The sequence below is a fragment of the Rissa tridactyla genome, chromosome 1 (assembly GCF_028500815.1).
Source record: "Rissa tridactyla isolate bRisTri1 chromosome 1, bRisTri1.patW.cur.20221130, whole genome shotgun sequence".
In the NCBI taxonomy this organism is placed as follows: domain Eukaryota; kingdom Metazoa; phylum Chordata; class Aves; order Charadriiformes; family Laridae; genus Rissa; species Rissa tridactyla.
Window position 1 is genome coordinate 95172767 of NC_071466.1, and position 25706 is coordinate 95198472.

Genomic DNA, 25706 nt, shown 5'->3' on the forward strand with positions numbered 1-25706 from the left:
TTAATTATTTTTTTTTTATAACAAATACACTTGGGATAAATATCCTGTGGCTTGTAAGCTCTAAAATACATTTGAGCAATTGCCCATATTTTTCTCTCTAATCACAAAAGCAAAATGCTCACTTTAATTTTTTTCTTATATAGAGGGATGTTTCCCGGGGCTGGGGACTCTGTGAGAGTGCAAAATATGAAAAATAGCCTATCTAGTGACACATGTTCTCAGTTTTGGCCCAAGCAGAGGAGGAAGTGGCAAGGCTTGCATGTACCAGACAGGAGGAGTGTTAGATTACATTTGGAAGCTTCTGTGGACATTGAATTACTGGAAGAGAAATAATTCTAGTGATTATTTATCAAAGAGGATCAGCAGGAACAGCAACCCAGACCTGAGGCGATAAAAAAAAGACAAGGCTGGGAAGAGACAACTCTTCTGTGCATTCTGTATTACATTTCAGCATTGAAATTTATATAAAGTGACACTACATTTTTTTAGCAGAAAAGCTGACCAGCTACGTTATTTATTTCATCCTCTGCATGACAAGGAAAAAATAGTCTATTTCAACGGTTTATTTATATTTGAATTATGAAAAGTTATATGTAGAAACACGTTTGTAACAGAACTATGCACATGATTCAATGGTTAACTTATTTCCTAAATGAATGAGAAAGGAAACAGGTTGCTTCAAGCTTCTACTCTCACTTCCTTATGAGAGAAGACATATTCGCTGTCCCAGAAAGAACGCGGCCGTTGTGCACACTCGTCTCAGGCAATCATGGGTAACTGGGTGGAGAATGAAGGACTGTCCATCTTCGTCGTTGTAAGTACAATTTTTATTGTGATTTGTGTCTAGTAAAAAGTTCTACAGAAAGTTGTACTAAGCAGATCTCACTGTGCCAGTGAAGGATGCATCTGGTTATTCAGAAAACTAGGGCAGCAAGTGCAGTGAAATGCTTCAAGAGAATAATTTTTAAGGAGCTCTGTCTGGTATCTCGGTTGCTGTAGGCTTCATTGTCCACTGAGAAATGATCGTACGTTAACTTTCATTTGCTTTGTTAGAAATATTTACGTATCTGGGTTTTTTGGAGGCAACATTGACTTAAAGAAAACACAACATTACATCTCACTTAACCATGTGCACTTCAACAGAGAAAGCAATTACAACAAGTCTTTCTTGCACTTTTATAAACAAAAATGGGTGTAAGTGAAAGCACCGTGTCTTAATGGTATAAAATTTGTATTAGAGTCAGATTCCAGAATTTAGAGCAGAGATTCACGAACGCTTCGTTAAGACAACTAGTATTTGAACTGAGTTTGTAGACAACTTGCATAGAACAGCTGTGAAAGTAGGTTAAATTCATTCTGAGCAAGATTTAAAAGTACTGAAAAACCCAGTCACATTTAAAAGTGTTAAAGAGTAAGGCAGGGCAGTCCTCGGAGAAAAATTAGGCACAAGTAAGTATTTCAGTGTTTTCTCTTCTTTTTTTTCACTTCACAGTGTGATACAAGAGCTATAGGTATACAATTTTATATAGCTATATAAATAAAAACATATAAAACACCAAAACGGAATACCAGTTAAGGGATTGTGGCCAGGTGTGGTTAGTATATGTTAGTACTGAAAGGAAGAAAAAGAAGAGAGAGAACTTCTATATTTGTGGTGACTGAAATGTGAACAACTTTATTCAGAAATGTATTTCTGCTGCTATGAACAATCAATAGTTACGTATTATCTTTACACTGTAGATGTGTAGCTCTAGTTTAGGAACATAACCCTGGCACTTTAGTGCTTTGAAAAGGAGTAACTGTGTTTGCTGTCACCTTCAGTGGATTGAGGAAGTTGAAACGGCCAAGAGGTGAATTCTGGCATGTTTTTTTTCCACCAGTGCTGAAATATTGAAAGAATTAAGTAAAAGGCCAGTAAGAGGCCCTTATTTTGTTCAAATAAGGAATTTACTTTTTGAGTCTCAAAACTATAACAAGGTCAGCTGATAGGGAAGGAAACTAAAGAAGTCACCGGTAAAGAAACTAGCTAAAAGGACAGTTCAGGTCACTGGAAGCCTTACCAAGGGGTTCTGCACTGTCCTCTGCAGCTTGACTGCGCACTGACTAGCTACAGGCTTATCCAGGGCTTGATAGAAACAGGACAGCCACAATTGCTATTGCTTTGCCGCAACAAAACAGAAACTTTGCAGCCTTAGCCTTAGCCAATGCTGCCTTCGCTGGCCCTTGCTAAAGAGCATGGACGGCTGCTAACTCTGCAAGTCAACCCAAGTTGCCAGAGGGTGTCACGGTGTTTTTCAAAGGGTCCGTGTTCCATATGGGTCAACACCAAGAAGAACTGTGAGAGACAATCAAGAATCATGCCGAACTTCTTGGTCTTCTGGGCATGCTGTCAGGCTATCGTATATGGGAGTGGCACACTCTCGCTTTAAATACCTATCATAAGCACTTAATCCTGAGACGAGCTTAGTTTTTAAATGAGGTTTTGGGGATTTCCCATATGCTGCCTTACCCTAATGGAAATCCCTTCATTCCCCTGTACTTATGCCACAAGGGTAAGACAGTTTCAAGATCTGAACTAATGCCACGTTTTTTACAGTGTCAGTTGGGACAAAGAACTAGCAAAACGTATGGGTTAGGAGAGGTGAGGGAATGTAATGTCACAGTTTCTGGCATCTTTAACTTCTAACCAGAGACTGGGTTTTCTCCCAGTTCCCAGATTTTCTCTCCTCTCTTTTCATGCACCATGTAGTAAATGTACTTTGAGGGTGCAATGATACAGATTTGTTTCACTATGAGATATGAAATCAGCCAACCAGCTCCAGAAGGGCAAATGGCCAAATGCAGTATGATCTCTGTGGCCAGCCAGGCTTGTAGCTGCCTTAGGTAGCTTTGAGAAGGCCTAGTAACTTCTCTTTCCCTAAAGAAACCTGCACAGTAGGATATGCAAATGTGAGAAAATACTGCAGCACAGCTATGAGGGAGCCCAGTTTTGCATAGTCTAAACACTAAGTGCCTGTATTGACTATTTCCTGTTGGCTGATTTCAGACCTTCAGAGTCTCCTACTCAATAGAAAACATTAGGCCTTAGGTGTAATTTAGGCCATCTATATATAGATCTCAAGCTTCTTTGTCCTTTGGCACGGCTCCTAAGCCTTCCTCTTACATAGGTTAATATGTCTGAAGAACCACCATTTGGAGAGGCCCTAACCTTTAATGAAGTTTGGAGATTCAACTAGACTCGCAGGCTTAGCTAAACAACTGTAATATGATGGTCCTTATATAATCATAGAATCATTTAGGTTAGAAAAGGCCTTTAAGATTGAGTCTGACTGTAAACTCAACACTGCCAAATCCACCATGAAACCATGCCCCTAAGTACCACATCTGTATGCCTAAACCCTTTGAGCTATGGAAAAGTTTCAGCTACCCACTGCTGTATTTTGGTTTATTCCCATGCCTGTGTGCACACACTAGAGACCATTTCCACCAGAAAAATTTCCATCGTTCCTGCTGAACCCCTCATGCCCTACAGTATGCCTCTCTGTGCAAACAGGAGCACAATGAACTAACTGACCATTATCCGAATTGTGTAAATTCAGATGTATGATCTCTAACAACAAACTGTAAAGTTTCCTGTTCATTTCTTTTTCAGATAGTGTGGCTGGGGTTAAATATCTTCCTCTTTTGGTGGTACTATCTTGCATACGATGTCCCACCAAAATTCTTCTACACCAGAGTACTCCTTGGCGTAAGTACAAAACATGTATTATCTTGGCATAGACCGAGCACATAGCAGTTCTTCCCTAGTTTTACTTGATTGAAACAGGATCAAGTGGCTGGAGCAGCAGGTTCATGTTGGGGTTAAAAGTCAAGTCCAAACAGATAACTTAATGCAGATAGATGCCCAGTGCTTCTGAATAGAAAGCTGGTAAGCAAAATAGAGAGGTCCCATTCTAAAGATGTTTTCAGGCAACTATTATCCTCCTGGTAATTACAGCGAATGTGCATTGTGGCTGCTTTGTTAAGCAAAAGATGAATAAAATATTGCCATTGAACAATCACTTCCCTATGCAATTATTTTTCATGGCATGAATAGTTTACAAAGCTATTAGCTCTGAAAAGCAATCATCATTCATATATTCATCAAGGCTGTGAATATTAGTCAAGTAATGAAGTGATGCAGGACCCTGGGCTATTCAATACAACCCAACTGGTTAATGCAGCATTATGTGTCCTACCACAAACTTGCTTCCAAAGCTACCATGGGTCATGACCAATTGGCAGAGAAAATCCATTTGTTCACATAATTAAAACCTGGATCACAGACATACAAAATCAGTCTAAGCTTCAAATTACAGAACGTGGCACTTTGTAAAAGGTTTGCAAAGCCATGGTTTAATTTAATAAAGCTTGAAATCCCATTCTGCACATGGCTTCAGATCTATGGATCAAATTCTGTCCTTCGCAATCATGGTTCAGTTGCCTTTGAAGTCACAGAGACCTGTGCTCGGATAACTAGGTCTCAATGTAACCCGAAGTGAGCTACTGTGATTTGAAACCCGAAAGGGTTCCAAACAATGCAAGGAGAGCAAACATTATCTTCTCCTTCTCCTCAGCGTGTTTGGATTAATATGGTCATTATTCCCTCCTTTCAAACAGTCTTTGGCAAAATCTGAAATCATTCAGGATGTGAAAAGCAACATTAAGGGAACATATTCCTAAAAGATGAGGCAACAAATTTCCCTAGATTGCCTTTACTGACAACAGAAATCATAAAACCACTTCCCTTCTAAGCTGTCCTTCTGTCTACCATAACCCCCCAGCCAACTGAAACCACAGCACTGAGACTTTCTTTAAAGCCTTGGGAGAGAAAACTCTGCTCATGGCTTAGACTTGCATCTGTGCTTGGCCATTGATTGTCAGACATGACAGGGAGCTTTTTGTACAAGCATATTATTTCAAAACTGGAAATAAAAGGTGCCTATCTGGAGGAATATATTCTGTCTGCACAGGTGCCTCTGACTTGGCCAAAGCACTCTAAAATGTGAACATTGTTAATTAACTCTAGATTTCACACTCATGAAAAGTTGTGATATAATACATAAATGAAATCTGTGCCTATCCACATCCTGGATAATGTTGTAGGTAATTCCTTTATTAATGGCATCTCTCCATTTACAGCGTGCTTTGGCTCTGGCAAGGGCCCCTGCGGCTTGTCTGAATTTCAACTGCATGCTGATTCTGCTGCCAGTATGTCGAAACTTGCTCTCCTTCCTCAGAGGATCAAGTGCGGTAAGATGAAGAAAGAATTTCAAACTTTATGAAAGATAACAACCCAAGTAGCCTTGCAAATATACCAAGAAATTTTGTCCAAGTTCCCCAAATATACCATACTTTGGGGATGTCCTCTTTTAAGAAGTAGATAAGCCTGGAGTTTTGTTATGAGCAGGACTGAGAACTATGTGTCAATGGTGTATCTAGAGCTCTGCTGAGAGGTTTAGCCTAGAATTACCCTCCTTTGAGTCTTCCCTTTTTTCTTGCCTCCTGGGCATTGTGCTGCCCTGGATGCAAAGTCCTTCTTCTGGCTGGCAGCCACAAATTTGCCTTGTTTGTCACTGATACAGCACCCATTTATAGTAGGAGATGCTAGCCCATATCTTCTGTCTTTGCCTGTTCAGTTATTAAAGTAAATGTAGTCTTTCACAGACTTTCAGAATGGGACTTTTTTCAGCTGGTTCATAAATTACATTCTTTCTTGTCCGAGCTGCATTTCTATGTCAGGATGAAATGGTTTGCAGACCTTTTGACCATTTCTAGCTCCCAAATGCAAATGTTATATACAGCACTGAGGAACCACCGCTTAGAAAAGAACAACTGATTCTAGGTGACAGCTGGAGAGGCTCCCTATGACAGCACTGACTGTATCACACTGCTGAAATCGAGATCTCTGGCTGTTGCAGAAGAAATAATGCAGACAATGCGTGCCATGGTGCAGTGAAAAGGCAATGTTCTCCTCAAGCTCATGAACCGTCCTTCCAAATACATGATTCCTCCTTTCTTTCTGTCCTCTTTACTATACATAAGGTCAACAACATCAGTTCACAGAAACTAGTTTTCATCTGTGAATCTAGTATAAATTCTTTCACACAAATGAGATGGCCTGCGGGGGCTGAAAGCGCAGAGCAAAAGAGGAACCAATAAAAGAGATGCAGTGTTTCAAGAGTCCTTCACGGGGAAAGGGCTCCCTGAGACAGCTATACCCCAGCTTTAGAGCCCATTTCTACGGTGTGAACCACAACAGGATCCTGATACTAGATGGCAACTTGAGACTCTACCAAAGCAGTCACCCTGCCATGGCAGACTGTGATCTCCACTTCTGTATATAACGTGTAATTTAACACAGATAAGATATATACTTCTGTCATACTGGATATTAAGTTTTTTCTCATTGTCAAACACTTCGTTTCAATGGGACGTGTTAAAACATAATCTGTTATTCCCACATTCTGAAGTATGGGGGGAAATATTTTTGTCTATATTTAGGAATTCTACATTTTTGCTAGCAATGCCACCAATTGTTGTGGCCAGGGCCTCTGTTTTTGTCCCTGTGTTTAAATAAGTATGCACAGACATCACAAATAGTCTTCACATACTTTTTTTCTTCAAACCCAAAGTGCTGCTCTACCCGTATCAGACGACAGCTGGACAGGAACCTCACCTTTCACAAAATGGTGGCATGGATGATCGCCCTTCATACTGGTTGGTACTCCAATGTTTCTTTGTTTATAGCTTTCTCGTGCATTTTACATAGCAGCCAGGTGTTCTTAAGGATATGGGCAGAGACCTGATTTCATTAACCTAAAGAAGTCTGCGTGTGCCAAGGCTTAAATTAGTTTCCAAATATTATTCTGCAGCTGGCAGAGAGCAAAAGATAAATAAGCAAGAATACTTTTCTCTTGAACTGTCGGCACCATTTATGACACTGGTTAATAAAGGGTGTTTAGCAATGCCCTGAAAACTAGATACCCTGGCTTTAATTCTTGTTTAGACGTATTTCTTAGCTGGCATGTCTGAAACAAATAACAGAAATGATGAAAGAAAAGGGTATAACAAGCTTGGACAGGCCACAGAAATATTTTCATATTTTATCCCTCATTTCCTAAACTAAGGGTTTTCTATCTCTTTTTTTTTTCCATCAAATTTGTCGCTTCTCAACGCAAGTGCCTTACAAATCATATATCCTAGAACAGTCTTCTTATCAGTAGATTACTCAAGCTGAGCAGGTTCCCTTTTGGAGCTGTGGCTGAAATCTCACCACCACCTCATAGAAAAGGAGAAGGGCGATGCAGTTAACGTAAGGCCACAGAGGAGGCCTGCAGCAGAGGTGGATTGCTTGGGGGTGTAGATCTGTAGCCATCAGGCCCTCTTTTGAAGGTATCTGGTGATACAAAAAGGGAAAAATTTTGAAAAGCATTGTATGGCTTACCCCTGCAATAATATGTACTGGAAGTAGTGTGAAACACCTCAGCTGGACTAGACTTAAGGACACGTCCAGCTCAGGAGGAACATTATTAGTGATTATTAGCAATAGAGCAGAACAAAGCATCATGAGCAAATGCGCTCATCATGTGCTCATCAAAGAGGTGCAGATTCACTTCTTGGCTCTTCTATAGAAATCCTGGATGATCCTGACGAATAATTTAAGCCATCCCATGCTTCAGTTTCCCATGTATTAGGGTGCTACCACCTGAATTGCTGAAAGTCTTTGTTGAACAAAGATGTGCTGGAAACTTCCCTTTACTTCTTTCTTTCCCCCCACCCAAACAGGTGTAAACTTTCAGATGGTAAAGCTTTAACAGTAAAACATGTCAGTGAGCTGAAATTGTGATGAAGAGGGTGAGAGCAGCCAAGGTCTTAAGCTGCAGTCGACAAATGTTGCGAAGTTTCCAATGTTACCCAAATCACGGAGTGCTTGTCTTGTGCTTAACCCTGAGTATTTCTGTCCTGTCACTCCTAGCAATTCACACCATCGCACACTTATTCAACGTAGAGTGGAGCGTGCAAGCCCGTGTTGAAGAGAGAGGAACTCTGGCAGCTGTGCTTTCTAGGCTTGGTGATGAGCCAAATGAAACCTATATCAACTTTTTTAGAAAAACTATTGGGGTAAGTGACATCAGGCTGTGAAGAGTCATTATTACATTTGTTTAGATGATCATATAAGACTATTTGAGTGGAGTACCTGTTTCTGGTGTGCACAATCTGGGTTTGGGCCATCTTGCAGCAAAACCTTGCATAATTCATTCTTCTATATTTGTCAGTAATATTGTTGCTGAATTTTGGTAGTACTTTAAACTTTTTTTACCTGAGGATTTCAAAGTAGTTTTAAAACATTATGTAAAAACAAATGCCCTGTCAAGTAGTCTTCTGACTAAGGTAGACATGGCACACAGAAAAGTACACAGAAATCAAGGTAAAAGTCTGGAACTTGTGCTGCTTAAGCTCTCGTTAAAAAAGCTCAAAAATAAGGAACTTCCCCATTCCTCAGAATCATCGAGCGTCCAATCTGTGTATGATTTACAAGACCCACAGCTGCACAACACCACTGAAAAGGAGAGCTTTCATCTACCTCCCTCAATACGGATGTAGGACTCCAGCTCTTAAGAACAGAGCTGCGCAAACATGTTCACCTTCCCCAAGCCCGTACCGTTGAGCAGTGGCAGAGTAAGAAACAGTCTCGAATGTGTGAATCAGTGGAAAACCCCTTCTGTCTACTTCCACTTACTTTAGTAAAGGTAAATCTGCAGTGCAACAAAAAGAGAGTGGGATTTTGGCATTGTTGGCAGACATATTCGCAGAGGACAACTTAAAGACTTACAAGAAGGTAAAGGATTTGGGGAGTGAGGCAGATGGCTGGTTCAGCTAGCTTTGCTTTGATGCAGCCCCTTCCTTAGACCAACGTGTGCAACTATTTTACAGAATCCTGTGGGGGGCCTATATGTGGCTTTCACATACCTGGCTGGTCTCACTGGCGTTATCATCACGTTGGCCCTCATACTAATCATCACGTCATCCACCAAAACCATCCGAAGGTCGTATTTCGAAGTATTTTGGTACACCCACCATCTCTTTGTCATCTTCTTTATCGGCCTTGTCATCCATGGTGCTGGGTGAGTATTTGCACTTATCACACAATACGTGATAACTCCTGTATCTTAACGTAAAGCCCTCTACACGCACAAGTATAGGGACTTAAGTTGCTAAGCAGCATGTGCCAAGAGGCTCTCACTGATACATGCAACAAGCTATTCACGTGCATGAGGCTGTATGAGACTGGCATACTTAAGCCCACTGATACTCAACTTCTTCGGATATTTTAATTGGAAAGCTCTTTTCCAAGGTTCCTGTTTCTAATTGTTAATTTATCTTTTCTCTCCTAAAAGGAATTGCATCACACACACGTATGTAAGGAGACTTCAGCATAAAAATGAAAGAGTCTAGGATTTTGCTGGGTAAATGAAAACTATAATAACACAGATCTATCTTTCAGACTTGGATGAACTTCTAATACCAGCAGCATTTCAGAACAGATTTTTAGCTGTTGCAGCTCAAATATAGGCAACTGTAAGTTTTTGTAACTTCCAAATGTCAAACATCTTTTTCCACTGTGGGCTCATTCCATACCTCCATCTGAAATAGCTGAAAAGCCTAATGAAACAAATTTAGCACTATGCAAACAGAATTTAGCCCTTAGAAAAATGAATGTTAGTTCCATTCTATAAAACCACAGAACTGATGCATAAAGAAAAAAAAGGCTACAGTATCCAAGCCACATTTCATAGTTCATAATTATACTATACTGTCCATTTTAAAGGAAATTTTAGGTGAACTAGAAAGTGTGCTTTAAAAATGACTAGCAAAAATGACTATTCAAAACACTTCCTCTCGCTCCAATAATGCCAGAAAAAAGACAGAAATGAGAGTACAACAGGAAGAACAAAAATAGAAGGCAGATGAGAATTGTCACCAGCGTATTTGTCCATTTCAACTTCCAAAAGAAGGTTTGAGCAAAACCTGTTGAAGGAAAAGAACTAGTGGTTCATGTTTGCTGAAGCAAATATTGTATAGTTACTGACAAAATGTCCAAAATTTCAAGTAGTTACTACAAAATGCTATCAGAAAGCAAGCATTTCTCTTTCTAGAGGTCAATGAGGAGCATATATTTCATGAAAGTTGACTTTTTATTTACTTGGATGTTCAGTATACTTCCACCATTTTAATTGCACTGTACTGAAAAGACAAGAGTTTGGGCAGCACTGGGTTTGAATGTGGTTGTAAGTTCAGCTGTCTTTTGGAACGTGATAAACACAGGAATATTATTATCTGTAGAGGGAAGTATGCTTTCTGGCTGCAAACTCAGTGGCCTCGCTTATTTGGCCTTAAAGGCAAGAATGACATTTTGAGTTTAGAGAAAATCCTAATGCACTAAAAAATACTGGATGGGCTTTTTACACTCAAGGAAGGCATCTTAGGTGTACGAAGATGGATGTTATGGAATAAGTATGATCCGACAGTCTCAAAGTAACTTGTTAGAGAGAAACATAGATGTCAGTTTATCTCAGGAGCCAGAAGGCTGTGTGTCATACGTATGTATATGTAGGTATATATACGTATGTATGTACAGAAAACTGAACCAAAGATAATTAGTAGAATGGAAGGGGCAGATTCTTGTCCATTACAAGCTGTTACAGCACTTTCGTAGCACTGATGTTTTTTCTGTGTGAGCCATGTGTCACAGGCGAATGTCCCAAACCTCCCGTCATAGTAGATGTAAAGAGGAGAGAGTACAGAGATTCAGATCACCCTACCTTGGAAGCTAAAGTAAAACTTCTAGCCAAAAAAGAAGGAATTGGAAGGCTATACTACTGAAAGCTTAATTACAGTACTGGAAGAGCACCTACACTGAGTAATAAGGGAAAATACATCTTTTCTTTCTCTGCAGAGGCTACTGGCATTGTCAAACCTTGCATGGAGCACAGTGCAAGGCAAAAACCCTCAGGCCCACTTTGCCTTGAGCAATGGGGTGAGGGAGTGTCAGGAAATGGGCTCCTCCTGTTCCCGTAACTCATCCCAAAGGGCGGCTCAGCTGGGGAAGTAAACTGCAACTGGTGATGTCCCTGCAAATCGCAACTCGTGATGCTCCTGGGACAGTGTCATTCCTTCCCTTTATTTTTTCAGGCAGGATGTTAATCAAACCTTTAACAAGGAAGAGGTTCATTAGTAATATTTATGAGCAGTGCAATCCTTTAACTTTGAAAACTGTGCACAGGCCTTTTAACAGTCCTCTGATAAATCTGTCCCTTAAAGCTAGACATACATATGACTTCGACACCATGGTTTTTTTGAAACATCAGAAACATAGTCTAGTTCACAGAAACTGAGCTAGAAAAGCAGAAAGAGAAGTCATAGGAAGAAGACGTCAACAGAATCGTCCTGGCATAAACCTGAACAGCCCGATCAGAATCAGACCGTTTCTAGGGAAAATCAGCAGGTCTTAACCTGAATTTCTCTACTATGACCCTCATCCTACTAATTACCATCATTTTTGGGACTCTCACACACCCCTGAGGTTGGGAGAACTCCAGTGAGAGGCAGGAAATAGTGAACGGACCAGAATATATTTTTCCCCCTCAAAACTGAAACCATCTTTCAGCACTAGCTTTGGCACTGGAAATAGAGCTGTACTGGAGCAGTCAGGCTTCTCTATAATAAAACAAACAACAACAACAACCCCTAACCAGGCAAGCATATAGAGGCTAGTTCATCAACCAACACAAGCTGGTATAGCTGGCACAGCTGCTGTGCCTCAGAAGCATCCGTGTTCATTCACACCAATGGAACAGCTACTCCACAGCTTTAAAGAGAGGGGAAGGGTGAAAGGAAGAATGTATGTTGGAAAGGGCTCTCCAAATTTCTAAGATAAACAACAGAAATAACTTCTGTACTGGTCACTAGAAAATTGATTACCTTGCCCACTCCAGGTCTTGGTTTTATTGAAGAAAAAAAATAGGATAACTCTGAAAAGAATGAGGCTTTCCTATTGCGACCACTTCCTGGAAACAGTAATGGGCATATCCCTCAGTTACTTGCCTAATCTTGTAGTCAGTATTTTCCCCTACCAATGTTCCTCCCCGTTTTTATCATTTTAATAGCAATTTTGTGGGTTTATTAGAGCAGTAAAGCTGTATCAAAGCTGTAGCACTGCAGAAGTCTGCAACTCCACATAAACAGAGTACACAAATAGAATAACAATAAGGGACAGAGACCTCCATTTTCATTTCATTTCCTTAAAGGTTTTTTTTTTTCCAGGCGTATTGTACGAGGGCAGACAGCTGAGAGTCTGGCAGAACATAATCCAGAGATTTGCTACAAGAACTTCACTCACTGGGGGAAGAAAGGGGCTTGCCCAGTCCCACAGTTTGCAGGGAATCCTCCTATGGTGAGAACAGTTGTCTTGAGTGTAAATCCAATTTAAAGTGTTTACAGTTTGCTCTTTTTTGTTAAATAATACATCCACTTGCTGTAGAAAAGCAGCTCTGTAACCCCCAGTGCTCTTCAGTGGCAGCTTTCTTTACATAATGCAATAGATCTTGACACAATGGATTATAAACAGAAATGGACTGGAGACAGACAACCCACTTCCAATATGTGATAAAATGAGCACAATTAACAGACAAAGCAAAAGAGCAAATTGTATCTGAGAACTGTTTACCCAAAATGTATTTTGTGTCTTGTAGGGATTTCTAGAAAGTTGTATAATCCATGTAATAAATAGTTTCACATTGTTAATGGACTAATGATTACTAACAGAAAATTAATGCCCCTGGAAATGTGACATTGAAACTTCAGCTTCTACTGACTAAGCAGATTGGTTGTTCGTTCGCATTTCAGACTGATCTGTTAACAAAAACCACATCTTTTCCCACAGTAATACGGACCCAAGTCTGTATTCAGAGCTTTACTCCATGTTTCACTTAGTTACCTTAGTTTTTAGACAGAAACAAAATCACTTGAAGAAAAATGATCAGAGGGCTGGAGCACCTCTCCTATGAGGACAGACTGAGAGAGTTGGGGTTGTTCAGTCTGGAGAAAAGAAGGCTCTGAGGAGACCTTATAGTGACCTACCAGTATCTTAAGGGGGTCTACAAGAAAGATGGTGAGAGACTTTTTAGGATGTCGGGTAATGGTAGGACTAGAGGGAATGGAGTAAAACTAGAGATAGGTCGATTCAGATTGGACGTTAGGAAGAAGTTCTTCACCATGAGGGTGGTGAGACACTGGAACACGCTGCCCAGAGAGGTGGTGGAAGCCCCATCCCTGGAAGTGTTCAAGGCCAGGCTGGATGGGGCTTTGAGCAGCCTGGTCTAGTGGGAGGTGTCCCTGCCCAGGGCAGGGGGGTTGGAACTAGATGGTCTTTAAGGTCCCTTCCAACCCTAACAATTCTATGATTCTATGATTCTAAAAATAGCTTGCTGTAACTCTAGTAGCAACTAAAAAGTCACCTGAAACTCTCAACAAAGAAAGAAATTCTCTCTCTGACCAGAAGTAATTTTGAAGGTGTCATATCTCTTAAGGGTTCCTTACTCGGGTTGATAAACAACCTAGGTCACTTGAATTTCACATCTGCTCACAGCATTTCCAGGACTCGATCTAATCTAAATTCTCATCTTCATAATCTGACTTATTTTATTCTGTTTACAGACATGGAAGTGGGTAGTAGGTCCCATGTTTTTGTACCTGTGTGAGAGGTTGGTGAGGTTTTGGAGGTCGCAGCAGAAGGTTGTTATCACAAAGGTATGTGTTGATGCTATGCTTAACACCACACAAAAGATACCATTTTTTCCAAATGGTGCAGCAAAGCCAATGGCCACCACAGACAAAGATATCAGTGAAAGGCCTCTCAAGAATGTCCTGGGTGCTGTCATACAAAAATAATGCCAAACTCTAACATCTAAATGTAGCCTGACTCTAAAAGACAGCAAAAGGAGGAAGTTACCTAAGGCACAGGACTGAATCTTAGGAAAGAGAAATTAATTTTCTTTGTATTGAGTGAAAAATTCCACAATGTAGAAATTCCACAGCCTTAATAGTATTTAAGATACCAAATTTTTGTTTTCAAAACTACACAGATATTTAGGAATTCTGATTTTTCAGCAGAGCAAGTGCTCCTGAAAAGGAGAGTTAGGTTGTGCCTGCTTTGTGCAGCCAAAGCTAATGTTGAGCTTCCATTCCCCATGGTGTGCTGCAGAAATATTAACGCTGGTTCTGAAAGTCTTACAGCCAAGCTAGCATGGCAGTAAGCTCGAATATGAAAACTGCCCTGGCCTTTCCCAATGTAATTTCCTCACATGGCACTGTGCCTCATCGCGTGGACATACTCTGTTCAAGTCATAGCACGGTTTGGGGGACGACATTAGATGTCTCTGCTGTGCCCTGGCAAGACGCTGACATGTTGGACGGCTCCTATACACTAGTGTGCTTTTTGGTAATTTAACCAAAATATCGCTGAGCCATTTCTACACCATATGTCTATGGTGTCTGCTTAGTTCCCTGTTGGCAGGAATTTTCTTCTGCAATCCTAAGCACTATTATTAATACCTACGTGAATAGATAGAAACACTTGATTCTCCCTCTTGCAAATCTCTTCTGAAAATTGAAAATAAACTTGGCAGACAACTTTAGGATTAAAAAATCATAGTGACGGAAACCCCAGCCTTGCTTCTAGAAGATTGCTTCTATTTATTCTTGGCTAAAGATAGGTAGAATGCAAATGCCCATATTATAGGTCCTACCAAGTATAATATGAAAACATCAGTTTCCAGTGGTACTATCTATCCAATTCCCTATCTGTATGGTAGCCCTATGGTTTTGCCCCTATATATACAGTCATATTCATTACCACTGCGCTCTGTAACACTGTGTAAGGCGCATCTGGAATTAACAATGTGCATACATAGATCTGGCCATATGCTGCAGGATGCACCAGTCTGATCTGTCCCTTTTGGTGTGACTGCAAGCGTGGTGTGAAAAAAACACTTCAACCAACAATTTTGCACCTTCTGCAGCCTTTCATTTGGCTGTCAGGTGCTGTTCCTCCCTCCCAGTTCTGCTGGGAACAAAGTTTCATCTGCTTTCCTTGCTCTCATAGCAGAGGACAATGTTAGTGATGAAGGATGTAGGTGTATCCAGTGAACAGTGAAGATGGCCTTTTTCTTTTCCTTTTTTTCCCCTTATCCCTCTTATTGTAGGTGGTCATTCATCCCTTCAAGACAATTGAGCTCCAGATGATGAAGAAGGGCTTCAAGATGGAGGTTGGGCAATACATTTTTGTCAAATGTCCAGCAGTGTCTAAACTGGAATGGCATCCATTTACATTAACCTCTGCTCCAGAAGAGGATTACTTCAGCATTCATGTCCGTATTGTAGGGGACTGGACAGAGGGCTTGTTCAACGCCTGTGGATGTGATAAGCAAGAATTCCAGGAGGCATGGAAGATGCCCAAGTATGTACAGAGTCCCCACAGTAAAGTCAACCAACACGTATGACAGTTCAAGTTTTGGTCAACCAGTTTGGTGGTACCTGTGATACAATCCTTAACTACATCCATCACAGATGTGGGTCTTAAATGACTCTTTCCAGTTTTCTCCCTTCAACCCCACCTCTTCTTTTGCTGACTAGTATTCATCCCAAATGTGCTTTGTAGCAGACAAATGCCTCGCCCTTTTATTGTTATTTTAAATGGTGCTAACAAATATTCACTATTGATTTATTAAGTGTACTTTCAATTTCAGGATAGCTGTGGATGGCCCCTTTGGAACAGCGAGTGAGGACGTATTCAGTTATGAAATTGTTATGCTTGTTGGAGCTGGAATAGGGGTCACCCCCTTTGCATCTGTACTCAAGTCTGTCTGGTACAAATACTGCCACGATGCGACCAACCTAAAACTCAAGAAGGTGCGTGTCCTCTTTCCCAGAACCCACGTAATTGTTCAAGGGCCAACAGCCCAAACCTAAGCAGGCCCAGCAAAGGCAGTCTGGCTCCAGATATGCATGAGTCCTAAAAGAGGCCAGTTACCTCACCAGACTAGCAGGTAGGGAAGCAGGAGAGTCAAAAGCAAAAACATCATGAAAGGAGAAATAGCCTAGGAGCAAAATCACACAGGCAAATCCTGACTGTGGCCCTGGGGATTTCCACTTGCAGTGGAGATGCCATTCAATCTGCCTGAGAAACACAGAGTCCAAGGCACTAATACAGCCCGGGCAAATATTGCATTCCTTCCTTAAGCACAGAGAGAGCAACCTTACGTCAGTGGAAGAGCACTGCTACCATCCTCCTCTGGCCTCCTGCCCCTGGAAACTCCCTGTGCAGAGGTGTGGGGTCACAGTCTGCAGTTATGGTCGTATTCAGAGCACAGAACTGGTTTTGTTACCTGCTATAATTCACCTTGCCCGCCAGCAGGCAGGGAGATACAATCTACCCCTAAATCATTAATTTATGTCCTAACAAACTGTTTTACAAGGATGTAAGTGAGGAAACATCATGAACTAAAAATGTAACCTGCTGGTGGAAGAGAAATAGAAAGACGTTTCCTTGTTCTTGCAGTCAGCCATTCTGCTTTACAACCCTCCAAGCGTTAAAACTCCTGAATAGCTTCGATACCAGCCTACTCACCTACTGAAGTGGTCAGGGCAATTTCTGCAAGAACCATCCAATCCTCATTCTGTCAGCAGGCGCAAAACTAGAAACCATAAGGGCCTATGTCCCCTGACAGCTCACTCTTGTCTCTTCCAGATCTATTTTTACTGGCTTTGCAGGGACACTCATGCCTTTGAATGGTTTGCTGACCTCTTGCAGTCTCTGGAGGCTCAAATGCAGGAGAGGAATAACGCAGAGTTTCTCAGCTATAACATCTACCTTACGGGCTGGGATGAATCTCAGGTAACAACACAGTGAAAAATACCACTTCCATATGCACTGAGATTGATGTTAGCAAGTCTGTTATGTTTTGATAAATGTTCAAATGGTCTTTATCCTGGGCCTCCATCTGGCTCTCAGGGGTTTTAAATGCAGATAGATATTATCCATCAGAAGTTACATGGGATCAGCTGCTCATGTACACTCTGACTTCCTCTCTGGTTTACTCTGGCTGTGCACGCTGGGAAGCAGCCTTTCCTCACAGCAGCAACCTCAGCTGACCATGCAAGTATCTCTAAGACAGCTAATACTGCTTAAAGCATTAGTTAACGGCATTTGGAACTGGAGAAGCTAATGCCCAAGGTTTGAGCAATGGCCACACATTTGTTTCAGGACTCTCCTAAGTTCTCTAACGGGTCCCATGCATGTAGGTCGCTGTGGGGACACAAAAGAGCAGCTCTTCCATGAGCCACTTGAGAATGTGTGATTGAGTCAGCGAAGGTGTTTGCTCTATTTCTTTTAGTGATGCTTTATTTTACTAATATCTCACCATTGCAAAATTCACCATGTGCCTAAAGTGCTGTAGCTCAGCTAGGTGGACAAGGAGGGGTAGGAGCAAAGTAGGAAGTTATCGCACAGGCAGTGGAAAAACAGGAAGGAAAGAAGAAAAGTCACACAGTTCTTGCTTTGGGAGAAAGTTACCTGTAACTTTTTGGGCATACAAAAGTGCTGCAGAACTCTGCAAAGCCTTGAACTTATGCCCTTAACCACATCTTCTCTTCCTGGCTTTACTTAGCTTAGCTCGTATAGGTGAAAGTTAGACGGGGAGGGTGGACGAGACCTCCTCATATGGATCAAACCTTCCAGAGATAAAACTGGCAGGATTTCATTAAGGGCAAATGACTTGTATTATTGTACCTGAATGATAAGTTTTGTTTTAATTTAAAGCTTTATTTTACAGTTCTTAGACTAAACCAGTTCATTGCAAAAGAAATGTAATTAATTGCTGTGTTCAATGCTTCATAGCTCTAACTATTGAGATCTCACAATCTGGGAAAAAGGGGGGAGATGAGATAGACACTGATAGTCAGGACTTTACCAATGTTAGCTTTCCCTGCTAACCACCATAAATTTAACATTCTCGGTTTGGAAATAATTCAGTGCATATTGACATTATTTTTGTTGTTGTTATTGTTATCATCATCATTATAATTATCATTACTGTTATTATTTTTAACAGCACATAATTCTGCCATATCTAACTAGGTCTTTATGCTTTCCTTTGTTTTTCCACAGGCCACTCATTTTGCAGTGCATCATGAAGAAGAGAAAGATGTGATTACAGGCCTTAAACAGAAAACGTTGTATGGCAGACCTAACTGGGAAAACGAGTTCAAAACTATTGCAGGGCAGCATCCTGGGTAAACCTGTACAAATTGATAGTGTCTATGGACTTCCTCTATCTAAATGCCATAATAGCAAAATCTTGTTTCTTTGGCTGATAAAGTTTGAGGAACGTTTTTTCCTAACAACCTCCATGATCTATGGACTTGACCAAATTATTTTAACCTACAGTTTTTAAAAAAAATCATCCTTTTGGTGAGGTCCTTCATGAAGTGTCTAATTAGTAGCAGAAGTTTTAGAAAAAACATACCCCATCATTCTAGTTGAAGTAGATAGGAATATCAGGTGACATCTAAATACCTCCAAAAATACTTTCTACCTCAAAACCCAAACCTGAATATGGATGACCTTTAGCTGAGCACCCAAAATTAGTAGGGAAAAAACCAGAACAGTTCCTTTCAAGAATTTGTGCCTTAAGCTCTTTAAAAGCCCTATTTCCTTGATTCCACTGAGGTCAATAAACCTGTCTTCACTGACTTTTGCTGAGCTGAGGTTTAGCCCACCATTTGTTCCAGAAGCAGCCGTAAGTGCCTTGCAAGTTTTTAGGGGTTATAAGTTTTAAGGGATAGGCATCCAGTTCTGCTTCAGTTCCTGTAACTGAGAAAAAAACCTTGCACTTACAGACCATAGGATCGATTTACATGAAGAACATCCAGCTGCTCCATACCTAGTTTGTGACCATATTTTCATTTTCTTAACAGGTCCAGAATAGGTGTTTTCCTCTGTGGACCTGAAGGCCTGGCTGACACACTCAACAAGCAGAGCATCAGCAACTCAGAAGCTGACCCACGAGGAGTACACTTCATTTTTAACAAGGAAAATTTCTAACTCCCAAACACGTGGGAGTCATTCAATACAATGTCTAAAGACTGGATGTCTTCTTCTATTTGGAGTCTGGGGAGGACAACCCAGCTTCTAATCTCAGCTACACTAATGCAAATCCCTTTGCTTCTTGGGAATTATTTTGGCGCTGTGGTAGAGTAAGAGAGTCAAGTTTTACCTTAGGGAAGTTTGCACTGTCCCCCAGGTGCTGGCAATTTAGCAGAAATCTATTTTCTTTGTCTGTGTGAGGGGATTTCCCCTCAATTAACTCTTTTATCCTCCTGTTATTCATAATGACTGCTGAAGGGTCTAGGCAGCCATATGCATTTGGGAGCAAATTCACACTGATAAAGCTTAATGCTATAAAACAATAAAGCCTCCTAGCACAATGCTTGCTATTAGGAGACTGCTTATCCTGGCTACAGCCAGTCCCTGGAACGAGGGGTGTTAGGGAAGAGTGACTGGGAAAGATTGCTCCTTACAAGAGGAAATCTCCTTTCCAAATACAAGCCTAAACGTCTTGTCCAAGAAATAGTGCAGGCAGCTGAAAAGCAGCCATTCCTCTTTAGGAAGGCGGAGAACTGGAAAGGAGCCACCTGGATTTCTGAGCGCCACCCCCAGCCCAGCTGCAGGGGGATGATGAGGACAGAGTCAAACCAGGTCCCACACCCAGCATGTGAGCCATCGCTTGGCTGCTTCGAACACTCTCAGTTTCACATCTTCAAATTCACGGCGCAGGGATCCAAACAAGAGCTTTTGTGTTTACAAGACTGCCGTTTCTGATTTTCAAGGCTGAAAAAACTGTTGATAAATGATTTAATGAGTATTTTCTGAAGCATTCTTAAATGTATACAGTGCTTTTGGGCCTGTTGTTCAGCTCCTCCTCTTTCATGATGAGACAGTTTTGAGAAAGCAAAGATCATGTGGGCCGTACCTGGAATAGCTATGAATAAAGTTTCTGATGTGCACAAGACACCCATCCACAGCACAGTACTTCTGTATGTACACTACAGGTAATGGGTTCTTAAAAAAAAAGGAACCAAAACTTCTAATACCAGCAGCAGAGGGGAAAAAAATATTATTTAAACCACCAGCATAGAAAAAAAATGAAAAAACAAGTGCAAAAAGCTTTGAAAAAGCCACAGTTCCACAGTTTAGTATACCACGTCTCTTTAATGTACCAGGTCTCCTGTTCAGCCCAGTCACCTGCTTAGTGACTTTTAAACTCTGCAGCCAAGCCCTGCGATAACTCCTACACATGACGAGACCTTGCTGACAGGTTCTTACAGTCACAGAAGGAAGCGGTAGCCTCCTTCTGCAATTTCAGACAAGTTTGTGCAGCCATCTGGTTGCATGTACCATCTCAACTTGCAAGATGGGATGTGTTCTCCCTTTACACCATTTTTAAATGTTATCCAAGCACCCCGTGCTACTTCAGAAGGACAGCTTACCAGTTCCTATTTATAAATATCAGTTTCTGGAAAACGCTGGAGAAGATCAACTCCTGGTGGGTAATTTTTCAGTTCTTTCCCTCAGAAGGGCCATATTTAAATCCACATAATTCTGTTTGAAACAAACCTATTAAATCAGAATTGAACAGAAGCAGAATTAAAGAAATTTCTTCTGTGGAATAAAAAATATTGCAACTGAAACATAACAAGGCTCTCATCCTGTGCCGAGGGCATTGAAATATTTGCTTTTGATTTTAATGGAAATGTGATCAGGCTTTCATACTCCTGGAAAGTGAGCAAACAGGAATTGCAAGGGGTCTAATGGAGACAGCATACTTGTCATGTGTAGAGTCTTGGAGGTGTGTATTTTAACTTACCCATTAATTTTCTAAACACTGCCATGTTTGGTCTCAAAAATCTAGGGATCTTTCCTTACTCAGCCAGTTGCAATGACGCTCCCTGACATGCTGCACACTTGTACCAGGGGTTGTTTGTCACCTTGAACCCAGAAAAAGGAATTCTGTGTTTATTACTAAAGCACTGTTTTCCTAAAACATATAAAAGAATAAACAGGTGACAGCTTCTCAGTTTCTTTCAAAGGTCTGTTGTATTAAATCCTGTTAAAATGCCAAATGCCAAATTACCGAAATGCAAACAATGCATTATTAGTCATGGCGTGAATATGAATTTTTTTTTAAATCTAGGATGCATGTGTGAAACAGAGTACTGAACTACAAACATAAGAAACAAACTAGCTTGAGTCCTCCCTACTTTCAGCAAAGCACAGAGGGATGTCAGTGGTACTGTTTTAAGTCAATGCTGCTGTCTTCTTGGGTGGTAAAGGAGTAACGCCCTTCCTCCAAATGCTTGCCTGGTCTATAGAAGTTCCTCAGATCAATGGTTTAACTGGTGACCCACCTCAGACACAGACCTTTTCTTAAAAAAACATCTTTTACAACACTTAAATTAGATATAAAGCCCATGCCTGTATTAAAATCTTAAGACAACTGGGGCTGCGACATCACCACAGCTTCCCAGGCAGGACATACAGTGCTCCTCATTCACCCAGAGGAGAAGGCCAGGGCAGCAGGCTACAGGTGAGCTTAAAGGACAGTCCTGTTTTGTGGCCAAATGCCACTGCTTGCAATCTGACCATCACTATTGGCTGGGCCTCCAGCTGAAAATTTCCTCCTTCCATGTGTTTGGAGATTTTCTCTCTTGGGGGCGGAGGAAGGGGTCAATTTCACAATAAACCAATTCTTTTGCTGTCAAATTGCTGGCTCCAAGCCACCTGCCCTGGAAACAAAAGGTGGCTTCTCACCTTTGTTTGTTTGCACAAGTTTGCACACTCACTTTGTGCAGTACCACTGCACGTGGTACTCGTCAGTTTAGGCAATGCTAAGTGGCACCATGGCCTTGCTGCAGTAGCACCAGCAAGGTGTTCTGAAAGGCAGGGACTTCTCAAGGTTGCTTCTGCGGACAGTGCAGGGAAGCAAGCTTGAGGGGGATGGCAGTGAATGGTTGAAGGCAGGACCTGAGGGAGCTCCATGTTTAACTGACGAGGCTCAGTTGCCACCATGAAAAATGCTATGCTGAAGGCAAGAAAAGACAGTTGTTAGATTACTAAAAATAACTGCTTCAACTAATGGAAGCAATTAGGAGTTCAATTCAAAGTGACTTAAGAGAAAACTTGGTCTTACGTATGGCCTCAGCTCAGCATGTTTTCCTTCCCTTCTTATATCATATTTTCTCCGTCTTCCCATATGTAGTCATCTGCATTAAGTAGTTAATTAATTCATCAATAGCCTTGATTTCCAGACCACTGTAGTTAGTCTTACAGTTAAGGGCCCTGATCCTCTGGGGTGCTGGGCAGCTCCAGTTCCCATTGGTCTCATCTTGTTTTTGGCATCTGGTCATATACAGATAATATATTTAAGTGACACCTTAATTTGTACTGGGTCTCATCTAGTTCTCCTTCCTTCCCTGGTATACACTTGCAAAGTGTGCACATGGGCAAATGAAATCCAAGTTTTCGTAAGTTTTAACCTACAATAAAAATGCTCCTCTGCCTGTTCACCATCATGCATGTCCCAGAGGAAAAACACCCTGCTTGCAAAATAGGTCTTCCTCTTTTCAGTCTCGTAAGACTTTCTCTGCTGGGTGGGGACTTTCTGCCTTTCAGTCCTCAAACGGTGGGTTAAAACAAACTAGAACCAGAAAAACAAACCAAAAGCTGCCTGTGATACACAAGGTATCAAGAAGTACTGTTAGGGTCTCATTATGGCACTTGTCCCTCAAAATCCTTCTCTGTTTTTTAGTGTTCTTAGCAAATTAATGTTGACTTTTTTTTTTTTTTCATTTTTCAATTTTTTTTTTATGGAATTCATAGCCAGGTGTAAGCCCTGACACCTCAAACACATAGGTATATATGCTGAAATAAAGTCAGGAGCATACAGGAAGATGCTAATGGTTGTAAGTGTTGGCAGGCTCAAGATCCTCATGTCTGACTCGGTACAACAGTGTCAGTTCCACAGACACAAACCAGCATAGTCATTTGTCATGAACCACATGCTCATTTTTGCATTTCATACTCGTACGGACCCTAGCAACCCACCGGTCTCATTTACATTCACTACAAATGAATCCATCCAGACTAGCAGCAAAATTAATTATAGTAGAGTAGAAAAATTGCCGAAAGCTTACAAATGCTTTCCACAAATCCCATTCCCTCCCTTTCCACTGGTACTCTTCTGCCTGGCTAACTCCTGTATCTCTGCCCACTCAGCTACCACCAATTTCTTTCTGTCCATCCTCTTCTACCAATTGCTGCTATTGCACCTTCACTCACCCACACCTTCCCGCGTCCCAGCTCTGCAAGCTTCCTGAAAATCTCCAGCTCCCACAATCTTTTTGGCAATTTTGCAAGTGCTTGTGCTCACTGTGAGTGCAGGGAGAGGCACAAGGGCTTTTCTCTGAGCTCCCACCAGTGCAGCGTGCATCTCACAGAACATGATTCAGTTGCAACCTCCCCTGTCACTACAAATAGACCGGGGCTGTTGCCTTCTCTGCATTGCCCAGACTATTTCGGTCCCCTCCTTTAATATTTCCCTCCCCTGCTTAAAGATTTTTATTTTATATTCTACAATGAAGGAAATTTATGAGTTGCTCTGTTCTAGTATTTCAGCATGTGTGGGTCAAATTCTGTACTTTTATCCCATAAAGCATCCCTGCATTTGACCCTGCATTTCATTTGCATTGTTCAGAAATGAGGGAAATTGCCAAAAACCTCAATCCCTCCCCCAGACACCCACCCACCCACCCTGCTGAGCATTACTGTAGAGGGAAGGAGGGAGGCAAAGGCCAGACAAGGGTAAGTCAGATCATCTCTCTCCCTTAGAACTGCTGCTTTATATTTCTGGAAACAGTTTACAAAGCAAAGTGCCCTACAAATAGCTCTTTGGTTGGTTTTGTTTTGTACTTTTAGGTCAACCGGTGTTAAGACCAGAAAATATGCAAACACTGTTCACCATGAGTTTTACGGCCTTCAGAAAAATGGATTGCAGAGACATCTTCGGTCAAATCACCTTTGAAATAAAGTGTAGATGCTTCTTATGCTGGTTTTGTCTTTTTACACTCCTGTGAGTTAGACTGGACCATGCAGAAGACCAAAGCCTGCACTGCGGCTCTGTAAGGCTTCTCTTTGAATGACCGAGAGCACTGAGAAAATTCAGGTGGAATTTTCCTGGGTGCAGAAATGGCATAGGGAAGAACTGGGACAGGGCAATTGCCGTCATCTCTTTGCAGTTAACAGGACAAAATGTAGTTATCAATACCGGTGCTAACAGCAGGGCATTTTGGAACAGCAAGCGTCCAGTTTCATATCACAGACTCTCCACCCTTGCAGACAAAAGAGATTCCTACCCTGCAATCCCATGCAGCCAGGGCATAAGCGAATATCCCTGCAGGATAACTCAAGGCTGGGCCCGTTCCCATGAACAGCTAATGAAGATAGCTGCTGCTGTGGTTTTATCACCCTCTCTGCCTTTTTGTCATAGTTCCCTTTCATCTGTGATAACCAATGCTAGCTCAAGCCCGTTTTCAGGTGGTAAATTCACACGAGCCCTCTGAGACCTTAACCTTTCTCAGAGAGCAGTAAGGAAATAACTAGCAAAGACTGACAAACCAACTGTGAGAAACACTTTCTAGAGCCAGTCCCACTGAGGAGACAGAAAAAGAGCCCTGTAGACGGTCAGCAGCTGCCTTCTGGCACAAAATTATGAAAGCTCCTCTCACCTGTTAATGATTTGTGAAATACTTCCACTGTACTAGGGCTGCAAATGGTTAAGTCAACATGTGGATCATTTTCTATCACTGTTGTCCATCTCACATGCATAAATTAAATGTGCTCAACAGCAAAGACCTAACGCTACAAGCCAAAATAAATAACGATAAAAACAGTAGGAAAAGGACAGCAACATGAGTTGCAGTGAAATACAGCTTACAGAGGATGAACTGATGCTCGGTTACCCAATATTACTTTGCATTCATTTTACAGGAAACCTCTCAAAATTGTAGTCTCTGACGTAGTTATTGCTGCAGCTGGAAGTGAGCCCTTTCCCTGCCATTTCACACCCTCTGAGGCAGGCAGCAAAGCCTGTGTTGCAAACATAGCCAGGGGATCTCACCTCAAGTTAGTCGTTGTTGTTGTTGTTAACTTAACGAATGCCCCAATGCCTTTATTTGCATTCATCTGTCAGACATTCGGCTGGTACCACTATAAAAGCCATTGTAATGAACGAAGTGACCGTTTGGGGACGGTAGGTTTGCGTGCTGTGTGCCCTCACATCACTGCCTGGGACACGCCAGCAGCTTTTCCCCAAGCAACAGCTCTGAACAACAGCTCTCCTGCAGGATAACTGTAGTGATAATGAGTGTTGGTCTGAGCGTTGCATTACAGGGCCAATACCTTAGTACATTTAGAGCATCTGCCACCATTCCTTGTTGATAGCCTGCAAGACGACAATATCCTATTTAAGCCCTTTATGCACCGGTTCCCT

The 25706-nt window shown here is 41.5% G+C and overlaps 1 protein-coding gene across 1 annotated transcript; it reads left to right on the top strand.

Annotated features, from left to right (window-relative positions):
• The first annotated feature begins 713 nt into the window (after positions 1 to 713).
• On the top strand, positions 714 to 20171 carry LOC128904066 (cytochrome b-245 heavy chain). The gene is made up of 13 exons (XM_054187883.1): positions 714 to 814; positions 3653 to 3748; positions 5182 to 5292; positions 6675 to 6759; positions 8018 to 8163; positions 8977 to 9167; positions 12367 to 12496; positions 13759 to 13851; positions 15306 to 15559; positions 15849 to 16011; positions 16850 to 16996; positions 18269 to 18393; positions 19078 to 20171. Exons 1-13 carry the CDS (start codon positions 770 to 772, stop codon positions 19202 to 19204), a joined length of 1713 nt encoding a protein of 570 aa, XP_054043858.1. The 5' UTR covers positions 714 to 769; the 3' UTR covers positions 19205 to 20171.
• The last annotated feature ends 5535 nt before the right edge of the window (positions 20172 to 25706 follow it).